General features: G+C 41.1%; 2 protein-coding genes across 18 annotated transcripts in view; one reads left to right on the top strand and one right to left on the bottom strand.

Moving 5' to 3' along the window:
- PDSS1 (decaprenyl diphosphate synthase subunit 1) overlaps window positions 1–12,384 on the top strand; it is a 47,105-nt gene extending 34,721 nt beyond the window's left edge. For 2 of the 5 annotated variants that reach the window (XM_059911992.1, XM_059911996.1), the window contains 4 exons: window positions 3,147–3,227; window positions 3,331–3,444; window positions 9,159–9,239; window positions 11,983–12,384. In XM_059911992.1, the coding sequence (XP_059767975.1) occupies window positions 3,147–3,227; window positions 3,331–3,444; window positions 9,159–9,239; window positions 11,983–12,123 (417 nt within the window). In that variant the 3' untranslated portion in view covers window positions 12,124–12,384. Of the gene's footprint in view, window positions 1–3,146; window positions 3,228–3,330; window positions 3,445–9,158; window positions 9,240–11,982 lie in introns of those variants that run through there. The other 3 variants (XM_059911993.1, XR_009500441.1, XM_059911995.1) reach the window with 3 other exon arrangements.
- Window positions 12,385–13,836: 1,452 nt separating this feature from the next.
- ABI1 (abl interactor 1) overlaps window positions 13,837–20,146 on the bottom strand; it is a 95,739-nt gene continuing 89,429 nt past the window's right edge. For all 13 annotated transcript variants that reach the window (XM_059911990.1, XM_059911991.1, XM_059911989.1 and 10 more), the window contains 2 exons: window positions 17,328–17,513; window positions 13,837–14,394 (listed from right to left, as the gene is read on the bottom strand). In XM_059911990.1, the coding sequence (XP_059767973.1) occupies window positions 14,219–14,394; window positions 17,328–17,513 (362 nt within the window). In that variant the 3' untranslated portion in view covers window positions 13,837–14,218. The remainder of the gene's footprint in view (window positions 14,395–17,327; window positions 17,514–20,146) is intronic.

Consider the following 20,146-nt stretch of genomic DNA (forward strand, 5'->3'; position numbering starts at 1 on the left):
GGTTGCACTGCTTCTGCCTTTCCTGGTTGGGTAGGACAGATGCAGACAGTCCTCACCTGGGTCGGGGGAGCAGGCCTCTGCAGGGGTGAGGGTGCTCTTTGCTATGCACTGGTGGACGTTGAGCAGAAATGTCCCTTCCCAGCCTGGGGGCCGGGAGCTGCCCGCTGAGGAGCAGAGGGCTTCTGTGTCCGCGCCTGTGAGCTGCAGCGGGCAGCGCAGGCAGACCTCACGGCTTTATGCGTCCTGGGCCACGTGACTTGGCCTCTCTGAGCCTTGACTTCGAGGCCCATTAGAAGCAGTGTAGCCGAGTGGCTAAGAAGAGTCTCTGGAGGAGGCCCCCTGGGCCCAGTCCTGACTCCGCCGTCTCCTTGTCCTGCAGCATCTGGTCCCCTCTGTGTCTCAGCAGCTGCCTCCTCAGTGAGTTAAAATGTGAGAAATCAGAACAGCGCCGGCCCATAGAGCGTGCTCAGTGATTGTTAGCTTTTACTGTGTCGTCAACCGCAGAAGAAATATTTATGGGATGTTGTGAAATTTAAGATAATGTAAAGTGCTCATCATAGGTACTCCATAAATTTTAATTCTTTGAGTTTAGAAATAGAATGGAGTTTTTAAAAATCTTTGACTTCTCAGGAAGGAAGTTTGTATTTCTGTGCTGCTTTGTGTTGAGGAAACAGCATTACCCTGTGTACAGAATTGCTTTATGAGTTATTTCTGCCTGGAAGGGGGTGTCATTGTGTTCTGAGCTTAGCGTATCCCAGGCTGCCCAAGCCTTGTCATACACTCATTCTCTCAGACAAGTTGATGCATTTCTTCTTTCAAAATTTCTGCACTGTCTCCTGGGTGGTCTCATAGATCCCTCCCTACAGCCTCTGGGTCAGTGCCTGCCGGTGGTAAGGTCTTTGCTATTGAAAGTAGTTGACTTGTCAACTGCATTATTATGAACTTTCATCAAATCTTTAACCGTGGTCATTTTTAAGTCTTTTGTCATTTACAGACAGTTCTGGGTGTACTCTGATGATTTTGCAAATATGTTCCTATAAAAGGGTTTCATCTTCAAGAAATTTATGGAAAAGACTCTGACAAGTACAGGTTTCTGGTAACGGACTGTACTGCTGAACTGAATGAATAAGCATTTTCAGAACTCTAATGAAAAACTGATGAACTCATAAAAGTGCTAACAAAAGATCAAGATGAAAAAAAAAAAATTAATTACATGGGACTGAGTGAACTGATGAGGATGAGTATAATTTTTGTGACTTTCTGTCTGAATTAAAAAAAAAAAAAAAAAAATCCCACAAGGACTCAGAGGCAAAGAATATACAAATCAATTTTCACTGCAAAGTAAAGGAGCTGTTACAGTGGAGGATTACTGGACTGAATGTCAATATTATGACATAGTATGAGTGTGTTTCATGTTTCGTAATTGCAGTCATTGTTGCTTTTGTTGTGGTCACCCATGTACAATGCTTGGTGTCAGTCGATTTATCTCTTGTAAAAATAAAATATAGTGTGTGTGTGTGAAAAAAAAAAAAAAACATATACGTAATTTTATTTTAGAATTTTCAGTAGAATACCCCCTGTGTATTAGTCAATGCTTTTGGGTGCAAGAAACAGGATATTCTCCAAAGGAAGTAGTTTAAAAATACAGACTTAATGTAACTTAACAAGCTGCCAGTGGGTAAGTAGTTCCAGAGTAGTTGCAGCGAATGAGTTGGCAACAAAATAAATGTAATTAGTTTTGGAATAATCTTGCCCAAATCCTACCCACTCTTTCTAATTAAATTTGTTCAAGAGAAAAAAAAAAAAAAAAAAAAAAGAAAGTAGTTGAGTTTATTATTCACTCGAGTAAGTGGCCGCCTGGCCTTTTATGATGTGTGCGTTTTTATCGAGGCTGTGTGGCCAAACATTATACAGTGTATATATATATATACTGACTTCATCCAGTCATCGGAAACCTTCTCAGGGCCGAGCAGGTGATGTGCTCTGGCCGCAGCAGCGGTGCCTGGACACTCTCCAGGCTCCTGTTTCCGCATCCAGTGGAGGGGGAGGAGGAGGACTGTTCACAGGCACAGCAAACATACGCAGTTATAACTAGCTGCCCGGCGCTGTGCTGAGGGTTCACAGGTAGCATCACGTGTATTCCTCGTAGCAGCCCTCTGCGGTAGGCACTTAAGAGCCTGCGTTTTACAGATGAGGAAACTGAAGCGCAGAAAGACTCAGTGACACACGAAGGTCACGTGGTGACTGTGCGGGCCAGAAGAGCACCGTCCGGCGCTCTCGGGGGTCAGTGCGGACCTTCCCTCTCCCGTAGGGCGTGTCCCTCCCCCCCCCCCCCCCCACCCAGTTTTGGTTGTTACCATCTCTGTTCTCTGAGGTGTGGCCGGGCCTGCTTGGCAGAGCAGCGGGAAATGCACTGAGTGGCCAGTGCCAGCTGGGTTTTTGGAGTTTTACAGAAGACTTAGAAGTCCTGTTTCTCCCCCACTGGAAAGGGGGGAAAAAAGGCTTTTATACAGTTACATGACTTCTTGTGAGAGAAATATGGAAACAGTAGGAACAGGGGCATGAGACTTGAGGCTATTACAGACACATCAAGAAATAACAGCATTCCAGAATTAAGTGAAATCACCAAAAATTATTATAAGAAAGGACTACAAATGGGGAAATAAACATGGCAACATCCTGTGTACAATTAGATCAGATTAGATATCTATCCCTAAAATTAAGGGTAAGTCGGTAGAAAAATAAAAATAATGCCAACAGTTGGGCCAGGTTTGCTGAGTGCTGGAAGCCAGCATTTCAAATACTAGAGTCTGTTTCATTTGCATGTCAAAAAGGCTGACCAGCACAACTGGTGTAGTTGTAACTCGGTTTTTTCTAGGCGGTGGGAAAGATGGCTTATCCTGTGAAAGAAGGGGGAAAAGGAGAGTTTCCTTAAAGTTTAAGAAAACAATCTGAGGCTGAAATCCTTTTATTACAAACGTTTGAAACACAGGTACTTTGTACGTGTTTGCTCTCCTGATAGCAGTCTCTCCTGACTGCACATAATCTAGTAGCCTCACTGCCTCTTTTCTAAGAGGAAGGAGGCGTGACTCCCCCTCAGGGGCTGCCGCCCTGCCAGCAGCCTATCTCAGGATCCTCTGTTTCAGGTCTCTGTCCTGGGATGCCCTGACCCAGTGGTGCATGAAATTGCCTATCAATACGGAAAAAACGTGGGACTCGCTTTTCAGGTTGGTCCGCTGCTTTGTAAGAGTGCGGCCTGTTGGTCCAGCGGGCAGGGTGGCAGGGACACTGGGATGGTGGTGCTTGTGACAGCCCTTTCTCCCTTTCCAGCTAATAGATGACGTCCTGGACTTCACCTCGTGTTCTGACCGGATGGGCAAGCCGACCTCGGCCGACCTGAAGCTCGGGTTAGCCACCGGTCCTGTCTTATTTGCTTGTCAGCAGGTAGGTTTTTTGGGATTTTTTGGGGGCTGCATTGGGTTTTCGTTGCTGCACGCAGGCTTTCTCTAGTTGCGGCGAGGGGGCTACTCTTTGTTGCAGTGTGGGGGTTTCTCACTGCGGTGGCTTCTCGTTGTGGAGCACGGGCTCTAGGCGCGTGGGCTTCAGTAGTTGTGGCACACGGGCTCAGTAGTTGTGGCACATGGGCTCAGTAGCTCCGTGGCATGTGGGATCTTCCCGGACCAGGGCTCGAACCTGTGTCCCCTGCATTGGCAGGTGGATTCTTAACCACTGTGCCACCAGGGAAGTCCCAGCAGGTAGGTTTTGTGAACTCCCTTGGACACATTGCTGAGAAGCCCTGCAGGAACAGGACCTGCCAGGCATGGCTGATGGGAAGGTTAGATGAGGAGGAGATGGAAAGCATTTCTAAGAGACCACAGCTCTAGATTTGATCCTAGTTCCAGGACTGAGGTGTCCAGGCCAGTCATTCCATGTCTAAACTCTGTCCGTTTCCTTATCTGTAACATTGAGAAGATGACAGCCTTCCTCCCAAGGTCATTGTGAGGATTAACTGAGATGCTGTTCGTGCAGATACTGTGTAACTTAAGCACTGTGTGCATGTAAGGAAGCACTGTGACTCTTTCCGTGTGTTCTGGGCACTGACAGGGCGGATGGTGTCTACATCTTGATGATAGGGCTGGACTTTGGCTGTGCCTCAGAGCCCCTCAAACAGGCATAGGAGGGCCTCCAAGCATGAGAAATTCTCCAGTTCTAGAAGTTTAATGGAACTGTTTGCTGCTCTCTGAGAGCCTCAGCCATTGCCTCAAAAATGTCGAGAAGTCAGTGGAATGCACTAGAACCACATAATTCCTCCTTTCTCCAGGTTGAGGGGCTGCCAATTAAGAAAGTAAGTTAAGCTACCTTCATATTCTCCTTAATATGGATGAAAAGCTGAGGAGAAGCTTCAGAGATGCTGCGGTGACTTGCAAGGCAGACGTTTCCAGAGCCTGCTTTGGCCCCTGGCCACGCTGCTTCTGGCTGTGCCAGACGCTCTTTGAAAGAAGTAGGGCATTAGCTGGTATTTGGACACCTTTTTAATAGATTTTCATCTTAGTAGTATTTAATTTGTTATTGAGCAAAGCAGTAAAATGGTCATCGCCATGCCATGAAATCAGAAATTAGCTCTTTGATCTAAAATTTTATAACTTTTAGTCTTCTGAAGATCTTGCCTCTATTCTTTCTCAGAATTTACAAAGATAAATCATGTCTTCCGTAGACCTCGACGATTCCATTTTGATATTACAGAAACCTTGCTTTCGATCAGTTGCTGGTGCAAGAAAGGAGAGGTCATCTTTCAGTCACTATCTAGTAGAGCTGTAAACAGGGTGACCCTCAGAGGAGGCTGATGCTTGGGGGCTGGGCCGCTTACCTTGGGTGGCGCAGTAGCGGACAGCGGTCAACCCAGGAACGAGGGCAGGGAGTGGAGGCGCTGGTGACCAGGCTCCGGGCAGCCTCTCAGGACATTGAGGCAGAGGTGAGAAGTGCAAGGGCTGCCGGGCGCGGCTCCTTCCTCCCACACAGACTGACTCGCCCACCCAGAACTCAAGAAGAGCATTCATACGTGTGCCACGTTCTGGCAAAAATCTGTCAGATCCCCTTGTGTGCATTAAAGCATGAGTAAGGGACATTTTTTTTTTTTTTTTAACCATTAACCCACAAAAAAGCAGAGGATTCACGAGCCACGTAAATGTAAGGCATCCTCAGATTCGGAAGACAAGGCGCTGGCTGCCGTGTGCACAGCTGCAGACGCGAGTCTGTTCCCCAGGCCCCGGTGAGGAAATGTGAATGAGGAAAACAAGCTGGGCCGAGTGCCCTGAGCTGCTGCAGCCCTGGGGTTATCAGGATGCCTGAGGAAGGCACCTTCCCCTGAAGAAGTCTGCATCTACTAAAAAGCCTTGGGGGCTGTGCTGATAGAAATCTTTACAAGTGTAAATAACTGTCATGAGCCCCATGATACTAAGTTAACAGCTGAGTCCTGCTTCAATCTTAAGATGACTGAGAATGTTTGCCTCTTCTGATTGTGTTTCACCACGAACATATTTCAAAAGAAATGCATTTGCTTTTTTCTCTACACAAAGGAGTATGACTAATTCTGTGTTCAGATATGGAGGGGCAAAGTCGGGGGAATGGACCACTCCTACAGGTTGACTTGTCAGTTATGTACAAGAGATTAAAAAATGATGGTTTAAAAAAAAAGGCAAGGAAAAGGAACAAACAAAAGCTTCCAGCGTCCCAAACCACAGTTCTGTGTGTATCACTGGGAAATCCCAGCATCACAAGGCACACACTCATCCTCACCAGACAGCGCTTTTCCTGTCTGTGCAGAAGGCAGTAGGAAAAGGAGTTAAAAGGCACATCGTGCAGCCTTAGAAAAGGGACACAAATAAGGCCGAGCAGGACGCGGCTCTGGACAGGACTTGTTTCCTAAGCAGACTGATTGTTCTGTCTCACGGCGCTTGGGCCAAAAGTTAGGTCAGATACGTCTAAGTTCTTTTCAACTAAAACATCAAGTTTAGGCTCTACAACAGATTATACTGTCAAAAATTAGGTTCTTGGTCAGAAATTTGTCAAGATCTTGGAGCTAAAATTGATTTGGGGTAAAACAAGTTCCAAAAATAACATGAGAATGTGCAGTATCTCCATTTAATGGAAATGCATTGTTTTTATAATTTGCAAAGGATTCTTTTGTTTGTTAACTCTGATCTCACAACTCCTTTCTGTGGTAGGTATTATGTGCTTTCTACAAGTAAGAAAGTGATGCTCAAAACTTGGCCAGAATGAAACCTCTGGTAAACGGCACAACAGGCAATTAAACACTCCACGTCTTCAAAGACCAGTGTCGTTTCACCACACGCTGCAGTGTTACTGCCTCTGCTCGTGGGGATCAGCGCAAGTGCCCCATGGGCCTGAGCCCTGGGAGGCCGCCCAGAGCAGAGGACTGGCTGATCCCGCACTGAAAAGGCACTGACGACACTCAGAGGAGTCTCAGTGTCGGCCTTCAGTATTTGTCCTTAACCTGCCCATTTAGTGGAGTAGTGGCAAGATGTCTGTCATCTTTCTCCATAGGTAGGTGAGTTTTGTTTGCAGATTAGATAAATTAGTCTTTGAACTTTTCTGCTTATGAATGTGGGGTTTCACTGGACCAAGACAAGCAACCTTGGGAAACCACTTTTCCTCTTTCATTTAGCATGCTGGGTTGTCTTGAAATTGGAGTTTGTTGATAGAAACTCCCTCTGTCTGGAATTCACTATTTTTGACCTCTCTCTGAAGGGGTTTCTTGACAACAGGGGATTTAAGAAAAGCTTCTGGATTTCTGGGGAGGTCCCAGAGATGACTGTCCTTCCATGTATATGTGCACACATACTGTCTATAAAAACAAAAACCTTATGTTAAAGTAAACCTTTAAAGAATAGAGGTTGGATTTCAAGATCTTCAGAAACCAAATGGAAGTGTTTTCTTTTTTTGGTGTGAGTCCATTAGTTCCCAAATACCCTTTAAAAGCTCTCTCCTTTCTTCTGCGTCTCTCCCTTCTGTGATCAGTCAGCAGACCTAAATGTCAGCCTGTAGTCGTGCTTCCACTGCTGTCACCAGCACCAGCCCCGCACCAGCTGCACGGGCTTCTGCTTGCTGTGACTGTTGGGGCCTTAGAGTCACCCAGGTTTTGCTTGAGTAACAAGCTCACTACAGTTTACTGATCGCCTTTGTCGTGAGTTTGTGGACAGATTTCACAGTTGGACTCTGATTCATCCACAGGTGATTTTCCTACTCTTGAAATCAGAGCCTAGGCCAACAGGAACTTTATTTCTCAGCAAATCTGCAGGCAGGCCAGTGTTCCTCCTGCCTGTTAACGTTTCTCATTTCTTCTCACACATTTTGGGGACAGGGGAGTGCCTCAGGGAAGAGTTTGATATTGATATTTGTGCATTAAGATTGCACACACTACATGTTCCAAAGGAAGGATGTAGTCACACTCAATGAAGAAAAAAAATTTTTTTTTCAAATTTTGCTTTCTCAGTGCTTTTTATAGTAAAAGGAATCAGAGAAACCACCCAATCAGCACATTTTACCATCGTTGTTGGTGCTGCAGAAAAAGCTCATCTACCCTAAAAATGGTAATTTTACCAGATGCCCAGGACAGTATCACATTAGCTTTGAGGATATACAGCCTTCTAGAAATCCAATTTTGAAATGTGGTATTAAGAAACTAAGACCAATGCCTACTTGATTTGACTTTTGACCAGTAAAATTGATTTGAGCTTTCCTCATTTGTTTCCTATGAAACTTCAATTTTTATTCTTAAAAGGCCAGTACCTGAAACTAATTACTGGTTTTCATTTAAGAACTAACCAGTTGCCGGCTCTGTAAATTTCATAAGGATGTTACTAGCAGCCTCTGCTTTGTTTGGACACGTACTTTGCTCTGAAAGGAACATTCTTAATTCCTCATTTGCCATCATCTAGTTGAGACTTTTCTCTCTGTGCCCTATTTTTCCTTCTAGGATTACTATAATACCGAGGCGGTGGCTGCAGGACCACAACTGCTTTCATCCCTCGGGCTCACTGCCAGGGAAGCGCTGGCAGCTGCTGTGAGCACTGCTGCAGCCAGAACCAGACCCCTCTTAACCTCTTATTTCATGGACCCATAAGCTGGTAGAACTAAGAGATTTCTGATCAGGTGGCTCAGCCCCTTCCTAACACAGATGAGGGGGCTGAGGAGCTCAGCTGTGGCAGCACCAGGACCAGAGCTCCAGCCTAGACAGTGAAGTGATTTGGTGTCCTGGCTTCCCAAGTCTCATCATGGTGACAGTTCTCCTACCTCGCTGCTAAGTATTGTAGAATATAGATTTTGTCTTCAATGCGTCTTGTACCTGTTTTCTGTTTTCCTCTTGCTGCCATCAGCTTACCACTGGTCTTCAGAATTTACTGCAGTAACCCGACTGCTGCTTCTACCTCTGTCTCCTCTAATTCGATGGTTCTCAAGCTTGGCTGCATATTAGAAATGACTGAAGAGTTTTTAAAAATATGCCACAGGGTCACGTGACTCCAGGACCGGCCAGTGTCGAGCAGCGCTGCCCTCGTCCCCTCCACGAGCCGCCTCGTGGAGCTCTGCCCGTGATGCCCTCTGCTCAGAGACCTTGGTAGCCTTCGGGTGTCACTCAGTTTCGTACCAAAAGCAGAATGCCCACCTTCCTCTTAGGCCAGTGGTTCTAATTTGTCAGCAGAGACCAGCAGGACCAGCATCATCTGGGAACATGTTAGAAGTGCACGCTCAGGCCCCACCGCTACTTAATTAGAAACCTCGGGGGAGAGGCCCGGTAGGCCCCTAAAGCTTGAGATCCCTAAGAGAAGCCAGTAAGGAGATTTTAGAGGTGAACTTTTGCTCCTCCTCTCTTACGCAGCCCTGGACCAAGGATAGAGCAGAACGCTGGAGTGGACATGGGTCAGCGGCTGCCCCTCTTGTGCACCAGCTCGTCCCTGGACCCAGATACGGGCGTCCTCTTAGCTCTGCTGCTTTTAATCACTAGTTTACTGCTCCCCCGCCCCCATCATTTAAACATTTCATCACTTTTGTGGATTTTTTTTACCTGTTTTTACCTACTAGTGTTTGAACATTTGATTTCTCCCAAGAGCATTAAATAGATTTTCTTTCTTTCTGGTTAGTTCCCAGAAATGAATGCTATGATAATGAGACGGTTCAGTTCACCAGGAGATGTGGACAGAGCGAGACAATACGTATTACAGGTGAGATGATTTCAAGAAGAAGAAAGGCGACAGCAGGTACAGTGTGGCAGAAGAGTTCTTTAAACAAATAACGTAACGAATTTTTGACACAAGACCAAGTTTGATCAATTCTTGATTTGGCAAAAACTGAGAAGGAAAAAGTTATATTATGCATTTTTCTTCTAGAAATCTTCCCATTCTAATGTAATTGGCCTTGGGTGGCGCTTGGACGCTAACATTTTGGGGACGCTTGAAGGGGTTCCCATGTGCAGTCAGGGGTAAGGCCTGTTGGTTTGCAGCCAGTCTCCCCCGCGGCCACCACAGCAGCTCCACTGCCCTCCCGTCACCAGACTCCCCTCCTGTCCGAGCCCTAGGAAACTGGGCTTTCCTCGTCCATCCTCCATAACTGCAGTAAATGTGCGAATAAAGAAACGGCACCTTTGAAAAAATTTTAAACCAACGTAGCAAATTAAACTTTAACCTCCAGGGGCTATAAGCTTATTTCAAATACAGCACCACATATCCTCAGAACTCTTCTGTGGAAGCCAGATCTTTTTGAACATTTTCAGTTTGGATCACTGTATTTTGCGAATGAGCCGTTTGGAGCCAATAGGTCTCATGAATGAGAGAGAGTGAGCAATTTTTAGTAAGCAGTCGTGGTCTGAGATCTGTCGTTAGTCAAATACTTGAAAGAATTCCAAGTAATTACCTTTCAGATTTTTAAAATTTCCACAAAGCAAAACCCCTTAACTCTATATGGTTAATCATAACGTGCTATGGCTACCACCTTTTCAGAGGGTAGTTTGGCTGTACTATTAAAAACTCAGTGTGAGGGCAGTGGGAGCTGATAAAGAAGGCAGTATACCTGGGAGTGGTCATGGCTTCAGAAATAATGATGTTACTGACGGCTAAAGTGAGAAGTGGGACTGAAAAGAGGGAAATTAACTGTGGCTCTTACGCGACACACTGAAGTTCCAGCAAGCCTGGGCAGAAATGCACTTAGGCAACAAGTCCACAGGAATGTTCCAAAGACTTGTAAACTCTAGCTCCCTGTTCAGCCACAGGGCTCCTAGTCCCTGTTCCCTCACTAAATACGAATGGACAAGTCGGATTTATTTAGTAGGATTGCTAAATAGTTGATTAAAGCTCACTGAATGAAAGAGTGAGACCAAGTTATTAAACAGACTCAGGAAAAATAATAGGGGGATTCAAAAATACTGCATTCATCAAACAAGAACAGGATAATATTTTCTAAAAAACAGTGAATAAGAACGAGCTCTAAGAAATTTTAAATGAATGTGAAAAGCTAACTCCAAAGAAGTGTTGGAATGTGACATTGAGGATGTCTTCAAAATGAAAACAGCAGTGGAAGAAAATGAGAAAGGCTCTTAACAGGATCAGTACAATCATGCAACAAATATTTCAGGAAGAAACTCAAAAAACAAAAATCAGAAAAACGGTGGTCACCTACAAAAGGAAAAGTTCAGCACTGGCTCAGAGTGCAGCGCAACCCTGGACTCTAGAGGGCAGTGAGCAAGGCCGTCCAAATGACGAGGAAACATTTTCAACCTAGAATCTGTATCCAGTAAACCATCCATTAAGTAGGAAGGCCAATGTCACTGTCACACAACGCAGAAGTTGACTTCCAGTACACAGATTCTGGGTAAGTTATTTGCTGATGTGCAACAAAACCGTGGAAACACCAAAAAGAGAAAGACATGGGGACTAAAACCAGTGGAATGAACCAGAGTTCAATGAAAAGTCATCCTGTGATGGCAGCTGTATGGCAGAGCTACAAAGCAGTCAGTCTAAATAACGAAGAGAAGGACGCAATTATATTCAGAAGTGAGCTTCCGTACAGTAAGGCAAAACAAACTAAAATGTGTCATATTTTGAGTCATATTTTGTGTCACTTGGTACAGAAAACCAGAGGCCTCTCAACCATGATGCTACGAATATTCTGTTCTGAATGACAGAGGGAACCATGGAGAAGGAAATAAAATCACAGTACATGTCTTGATTCTGCAGTGAACATTTTGACATAACGGAAATTGTAAATGTAATTATTTTATTAGTGTTTAGCTTTTAGAAAGAAAGAACCAACATAAAACCATGGTTACAGAATGGAATGCAGATCTCTAGTGTGGAGACAGAGGAAAGAGAAGGAGCACTGGTATCCTCATCTTGTAAGATGAAGTCAGAAGTCGATGCTACATGATGTGACAGCAGTCAGTGGTCAAATTAGGAGATAGTATGGGTGGGCTAAATCCTTGTCTTTCTTAGCAGAAAGGCAATAGATAACTAAAATTACGAATTGAAACGTTAAAACCAACAGATAAAACTGGTGCCTGTGGAAGAAGGGAACTGTTGCTTTTCATCGTAAGCTCTTCTGTACTTTCATTTATCATGTATGTGTGTTAACTTTCACTTGGAATTTTACTGCATAGATTTTAATATGTGTAGAACTTTTAAAAAACTCTAATGCTTAAATGAAAAATGGGGGGAAATAGAAGGTTACGTGATATTAATGAGTTCACTGCTTGCATGCTAATAGAATAAAAACGTGCTTCAGTCTGAGAAAGGGGCCTAAAGGAAGTGGGCGGAGGAAGCTCTGTGAGTCGGAGAGAGAACATTTGAAACAGAGTTCGGCTCTTCACTGACCGGATCTCAAAAGTATGTTTTAATTCATATAGCAGGAATTTAAGAGCTGATCCCAGTGGGTGACACGCATCTGTTCTGTTGTATTTTGTCCCGTGTCCCGCAGAGCGATGGTGTGCAGCAGACAACCTACCTCGCCCAGCGGTACTGCCGTGAAGCAGTGAGAGAGATCAGTAAACTTCGACCATCCCCAGAAAGAGACGCCCTCATACAGCTTTCGGAAATTGTGCTCACAAGAGATAAATGACAACTCTTTCTGTTATTTCTGGCAGCTATTTTACCAGACTGTGCCTAAAGAATTTTGTGGAGTATACTTTGCTTAATGTGCAGGTAACCAAAAAATCATTTTAAAAAATCATTTCCACCTTATTAATGGGACTTTTTTTTATTGGCAAAGTTTTTCAGAAAACTTTTTAAATGTAATTAAACCATCTAGTCCTGTAAACTCTAATCGTGGTACTTGATGGTTATATGTGGTATTGTTTACACGGTTAATATCCACATGTAAAGCCATTACACAAATAAATAATCAATGTTAAAATTCAAATGGTTTATCTTGTTTCACCATAGGAGTAAAGATCATAAAACTGTGAAGTCTACATTTCAATCCACATTAGATTTTAACAGTATCCAAAATTTCATATAGGAGAATGGTTTATTATAAAAGACTGTACATAAAATTTAGCCAACAGGTTATATACAAAATTAAGAGAACAGTCCACTCTAAAAAATGAAGAAGGTAAGTGATCAATAGTGATACTGAAATAGTGATACTGAAGTCATGTTTAAAATTAACAAAGGCAGAATGCGTATGCAACAGTCACATTGATTTGGTAACAATAATGGTCTTTAATTTTCAGAAATAAACGTTTTGCACTAGTCTTACCATTTACTATGCTGTTATCTGTAATGCCCAGTACATAACTAACAAACAACTGTAGTTTGAAATCCAAACAAATCCTCAATACACAGAAACCCACAACTGAGTGCTCTACTTTAATATCCTAGGCAATATAGAATTATACACACGATAAGAAGAGAAAACATCCCTCTAACCCTCCCTTAAGTTAAGAGGAGACACACAAAGTGCACGTGTTGCATTTCAGTTATATCAAAAGACAATACAAATCTGTTGGTCAGGTATATCCCTGTTCAATGATTAATACATGGTGCACCTTTTTTCCCCAATTATGTTATTTTTAAAATCTTTTTATGTTGCTAGTGCCAGGTAATGGGTTAAATAGTGCGTATTCAAAAATCAATCGCATCCACTTCTACCAAAAAAATATGTAAAAGATAATTACCATTTCCTTTCATTGAACCAGTATATCACAGTCCACTGGAAAACCAAAGGACCGATTGATAGAGCAATCCTTAAGAATTTTACCTACAGCATGTGCACTGCGACACATTTGCTTAGCTTTGAAAAAGTTACTTTAGAAAAGGAATTCAGCAGACTGATTTGTAAATAACCATCTCAGATTTTAAATTCTACAAAAATCAGCCACTGCTGTTGGGATAGGTTGAGATAAGGCTAAAATTTTTTTTCCAAGTTAATATATTGAGAAAATAGAACCATAATTCTGCCATAAATCAGTATCTTTCTTTTATTTATTATTTTTTTAAAGCAAACCAGTGAAGGAAAGGACAAAAACCTTTGGTTCACTTATGTATTTATGAATGGAAAAAATTTATAATGCAAATTCACTCATTAAAAAAACTTCGGTACAAATGACAAGACTACAAGTAACCCAACTGTCTTTGTTTCACATGGAGATCTTAGAGACTCAATTTGTTTCCAGAGACCTAAGTACGAGTACTCCAAGTAAATATTACACAAATTGGAAGCATCTTGGATTTTGTTAAGTATATTTCAATACATAAATTTGTATGCATGCTTTAAACAAACAGTATATTTCAAGAATGAGAGTCTAAACAAAAAGTATGACCAGCACCAGCGTTTAAGTTTTCTGATTTTAATATTAGTCTGACAGAGCGTTAGTAACCATGCTGCACTGAAACATGTAATGGCACAATCTGAATCATGATTTGTGAAATATTATACCCCACACCCCCAGAATATTTAGGCTGGTCATGAAGTTAACAATGTGTAAGTAAGATATAAGCACAATCAGTGACAGACAGCCTCTTGTATAGATTGCCGTTTAGCAATACACCAGCTGCCTCAGAGATTTATGCTTACAGGTAGACATTCAATTATACCAATAAAACAGCATGTCCTGAACATATGGGCACATTTTAAAACATTTTAAGACAATCCTGTTAACCGTAATAGTCCCACAGTATGACTGATAATAAGAACCTACTTTAAAAGCAAGAATTTAATCAGTATAGTGCATGATCGATTCAACATAGTTCCCAGGGAACAGACCAGTCACTCGATTGCAGACTCCCTCATACCAGCCATCATCGTTCTTCTTTATTACATAGATGATTGCACCCTCCATAAATGATAGCTCATCATCCTTGTCTTTTGTATAATCATATATTGCCACAACTATGGAGAAAAGAGTTGAAGTATCATGTTAGTGCACTATATCCAACATTTAATTGAATTTTAAAATGTAATGCCAATTAATAGTATAGCCAACCCAACTATTGTAATGAAAAATCTTAATTCTTAAATCTCTACATCCAGGTTAGGTCAAGTAGCCAACCATGGCTACTAAATCACTAGCTTGATCTTCGGGCCAAATTGACAACTAACTAGATTAGAGAAGTCAAGAGTTTCTACCAACCTATTTAGGAAAGATCTCTGAATTTTAGGGTTTATTAGATGTTTCAATTCATTCGTTCAAATATCTACTAAGTGCCAACCACATGCAAAGCACCATTTTTCAAAACAACTAGTGAGCAAAGCTGCGTAGCCAATCAGTAAACCAGGTAACAACCATCTAATTTTAAAATATACATATATTGGGAGGTAAATCTCATCCTACTCATCGCAGGAGAATATTCATGTAGTTTATGGGGCTATACCTAGATTTAAATATACATATATATACATACACACACACACACACACACACACACCCCCCCCTTAAAGGTCAACAAGAATTTCTATTTGTAAAGGGGAAATAGGTGAGTAAAGACTTATTAATTAAGACTTAGAGAACCATTTTGCAATTCTGTGATTATGCTGAGTTCAAAATATCCACTTTCTTTGCAAACAGTGTTGTGGAAAGGAAAGGCATCAAACAACTACTAGCTTTCCAAACTATTGGTTTATGAATTTAATTATTCCTTCCTCTGTCTTTACAACATAATTCTGAAATATGTAATTTTCTAGTATATGTGAAACAGTATGTCATACAAATTTTTTTTCATTAACTTACCTCATGTAGTGTTTTTCTTAAAATAGAGTTTTTAAGACATTTAAGATCTTCTGGAACTCATTTTTCCCTTAAGAAAGGTGGCTTTGCCCCATGATTATCCTGAACCAGTGAATTATAATAAGGAAGAGACTTGAAGTACTGATCCACAGCATCATTTTCTTAACTAAAACAGGCAATCTTTCTTCCCCTTTACAAAACAGTATATGAAGTAAACTCAACAAGTCCATTCTCCATTTTAATCCTGTAGCGGAATCACAGTATTGTGATCACAAGCTCACTTAACATACCAGTTTCAAAAACACCAAAACATACAGAATAAATAATGTTAAATTATTATCCTGGTATTTTGGCTAAATAATCACCCAAGGAAACCCAGTGACTGCTAGAGATAAATATTTTCTTTGTATTCAGAGTCACATTTTGAGTGGTATAAGATGACTTTTAAACTGATCATCACAACACCTGATACCCTCAAAGTCATTCCGCAAAATGAAAATATTATTTCCTCGGGTTCTCAGTTCTACTTGTACAAAGAGCTGATAAAAACACTGTGTCAAATTAATTGTTTCTATTTTCCAAATCCCCTCTGTAAATGAAACTTAGTCCCACCTAACTTCCCCTCCCCCAGTGCATATACTCTCTCATTTAATAACTCTCACTGCTGAGTATTTAACCATTCAATGTCCATTCTACTCTCCAGGACCCTAACTCCACATAAAGATCTAAACTCTCCCTTCTGTATGTACTTACCGTAGGGTTCTTTGGAAACAGAAATCTAATATTCTTATCTACATCTATCTACGTGATAAAAATTTGAAAATAGCTGTCTAGTCCCTCTGAAATCTTCTTTTCCTCAACTTAGTGCTTTCAGCTGTTTCTTTTTATAGATGCACTTTCTAGATATTTCAGCCTCCTGAATATCCTCCTCTGAAGGCATTCTTGTTTGCAAGATCCTGAAATATGGTACTCAAAATTAAACAATACTGGTCTAATATAAATGAGTATTATCAGATTTGTATATATTAGGTTGAAGTTCAGCTGATGTATCCTAAGAATCTGACTTCTGGAACAGTCATGTCATACTGCTGGGTTAACATATTCAACTGAACTCCTATTAAACCAGGTTTTAGTCATCTTGTGATTTACAAAGGTGACGACTGAAGGCTCAGACTCTAACCCTACTAGACACCAAGTCTCGGGTTTAGACCAGGAGTCCGCAAGCAGTGCCCATGGCCAAATCCAAGCCGGTGCCTCTGTGTGTCCGTGAAATTTTGCCAGGGCACAGCCATGCCCGTTCACTTGTGTGCTGTCTACGACTGCTTTCTCCTTTTTTTTTTTTTTTTTTTTGGCTGCACTGCATGGCTTATGGGACCTCAGTTCCCCAACCAGGGACTGAACGGGGCCCTCAGCAGTGAAAGCGCCGAGTCCTGACCACTGGGCCGCCGGGCCAAGTGCCCACGACGGCTTCTGTGCTGCAACAGTGGGGTTGAGTAGTTGTGACAAGACTGAATGGCTGGCAAGTTTAAACTATTTCATTTTGCAATATATACAACTATCAAATCACTCTGCTGTACACTTGAAACTAACACCACATTGTAAATCAACTATACTCTAATTAAAAAATAAAGAGAGGACTTCGCTGGTGGCACAGTGGTTGAGAGTCTGCCTGCCAATGCAGGGGACGCGGGTTCGGGCCCTGGTCTGGGAGGATCCCACATGCCGCGGAGCAACTGGGCCCGTGAGCCACAACTACTGAGCCTGAGCGTCTGGAGCCTGTGCTCCGCAACAGGAGAGGCCACGACAGTGAGAGGCCCGCGCACCGTGATGAAAAGTGGCCCCCGCTTGCCGCAACTGGAGAAAGTCCTCGCGCAGAAACGAAGACCCAACACAGCCAAAGATAAATAAAAATAAAATTTAAAAAAAAAATAAAGAATCCTTACTTTATATTGGGAATGTACAGGAACTAAATCATCTCGGCTGGTAAAGCTATTTATTCTCAAGGTGGAGAAACGCTGGACTCGGTGTTCTTTATGGCTCTAAAATACTAGAATTAGCTCTTTCCCTTTACAGCAGTTCAACGATGACTGCACCCTACCTTTCTCGATGTAATTTTTGGGGGCCCAAGTAGGGTCCCCATCTGCATATGGATCGTTATACTGGACGACTGCGGCCTCCTCATCTTCATAATCCACTGGTGGCGGTGGCGGCGGAGGTGGAGAGTCGTCAAACATGGGAATGTCATCTGGTGGAGGAGGGGGTGGTGGAGTCGGGCTGTCAGCAACTAAAAGATCCAGATACTGAATGTGAATCAGAAATCAGACTAGACAGAAATTCGTAAGTTAACAGAATTGAAGAAAGCTCTAATTCATATACAGCATGCACTATAATAAAACATGCGGTGATTAGAAATAAAAGCTTGGTGTGTTAAAGCTTCTACTACTTTTAAGAATAATTTTGCAATAATAAAATGAGCTAAAAAATTAAGGGTATTAGGAAGTTCTACAAATTAATGAATGCAGAGGTTAGGAGACAATCTGTCTGTTTATAAGACTACAGGAATAAAGAAGTTCCCTTATTCCAAGGCTCAGATCAGAACAAATGTCACTCTTTAGTTAGCATATCTCCTTAAATAAGCCTTACATCACATTTGTCATTTGGACTATAGTAAACGTTATGAATAACATTAATGGTTTGATAATCATTTATTGTGCACATTCATGTCCCTGATTTTGGCTTTTAGTTACCTTTAGTTCCACAGAAATAAGTCTCCAGTGGGTGGATATGTATTTATTTTTTGTTTTTTTGGAGGAAGAAAAAAAAAAAAAAAGGCTGGTGGTAATAGATCTGCTTCTATGTGTACGTTTTTCTATTATTTTATTTAAATTTTAACAAGGGAAGATAAATTTAAAATTAAATAATTCCAAGCTAGTAAAAAAGTCTCACTGAATATTTTCAAAAATGTTTGTATTCATAATCAACTTTTTTTTTTTTTTAAGATAATCAACTTCTTAAATGTAGAAAGCAAGCTAAGATTTTTACATTATTGCTACTAAAACTAAGAATGGGATGAGGGAAAGACTAGATCCTAAAGATCCAATTTTCTAAGAATACATCCACAATGAAGATTTTAAAAATAAAGTACTGCAGGAAGATGTTTAAAAAAAAAAAAAAAGAAAGGAACTCAAATCATGCAAAACAATAAAAACGACTCATACCTCAAATTCTAGATGGTTGTGGAATGTGTATGTGTGTGATTTAAATAATCAAAGGTGTAAACAATGAAACGGGAAAATGTCAGGCTAGAACTGTGTTCAATGAACTATATGATACCAGGTAACAAATGCTCCCAATATTGAGGAATTCAGAGCTGGAGCACAACTAATTCTTAACTTAAGTTTCTGATTTTGACAAATTTATTTAAAAGTTAAAGACATATGAAAATGCTCTGATATAAACTGATAGAGGAATTATATAATATCTGCAGTGGAGAAATTCAGAATACCAACATACTAGTTCAAATGCCAATTTCTAGGGCTATTTACGGGACCAAAGAAAATGGTCATCATCTATTTGTAATATAGTCTTAAAGTTTTCTACACCCTATTTGGAATAATGCGCTGAGAATATAACCAAGGAATCCAGATTTAAAACATAAGCAGATAATAGCCCTACTCGATAACCAATTTAATTCTGTGATTTCTATTTTATCCTGTTGGGGGATGAAAAAGACTATTAGGAAACAAATCCTGTGTGCTGATGCTCATTCGGATAGCTCTCAAACAGGTGTACAATTTATTTTTCCTCCAAATGCTAGGATTCATTTTATTTCTACCCATCCCTTCTCCATAAAGCTTGCAAATATTGAGAAGAAAATGCATGTGAATCCATTCTGACATTAAAGAGCCATAGCTCATATCCTTAATATGTATTGGCTTAATGTATAAATTATATATGTTTGCCTGAATTCTTAAAGTACATTTACTCTTGATTTATACATAACTTACTAGTTTACTATGTCCAACTGCTGTTAATCTACACTGGCTTATCTTCAAATTACATACACTGGGGCAAGAGTCCGGTCAGTCTAATTCTCTGTGCATAATACTCGGTCTAGCACCACACGTGATTGTTCAAACGCTTTTGGATGTTAATCATAAACAGATGTAAACACACTGCTTTTTTTAGAGGCTCATGTCTTAAACTGAAACACATTTATTAATAGGTTAACTGCTACGTGCATTCATTATCACCAATTTGAGTGCCATAAGAAAGTGAACGTTTATGAGAAGAACGAACACAGAAAATCTGTAATTCATAAAACATTTAAGATATTGATATGCAATTTATCAACAGTCTTCCTAACATGCTTTCAAAGAAAACAGATGTCAAATAAAGTTGGGCATTCTGCAGCACAAGGAGAATTACTGACTCAAGTTCATACGTTTGGGAAAAAGAACTAAAATAGTACCATGAGCCTCTTTAGCAAGACCACGCATGTACGTTAACACTGAATTTCTATAAAAAAGGGGTTATTACCAAAAACCTAATCAATGAGCTTTGGACTCACTAAATGGATGTTTATTATGGCTATTTTAAAATATGTCCTAAAAATTTTTGGCTATAAGGCACTTCAAAGGTTGAATTGGCTTAGTTTTTAAACTCTTGCAGACTTAATTTTTAAACTCATAGAGCATTAAGGACCAGCGATTTACCTTTGTTCACTTATTTTTAAAAGGAAGATTCACTTATTTTTACATGTTTAAACACATTAGAGTTTCCAACCAAATGTAAACAATAAGGTTGGTTTATGCTCAGAAGTTTCAACATTTTGAAACTGTTTTAAAAGCCCATTAAATCACCAATTTCTTAAAGGTAGGGACTTTGTCTTAGACTAGGTGTATTCCTCCCAGAGCC

This window comes from Balaenoptera ricei, chromosome 2, assembly GCF_028023285.1.
Source record: "Balaenoptera ricei isolate mBalRic1 chromosome 2, mBalRic1.hap2, whole genome shotgun sequence".
Taxonomy (NCBI): domain Eukaryota; kingdom Metazoa; phylum Chordata; class Mammalia; order Artiodactyla; family Balaenopteridae; genus Balaenoptera; species Balaenoptera ricei.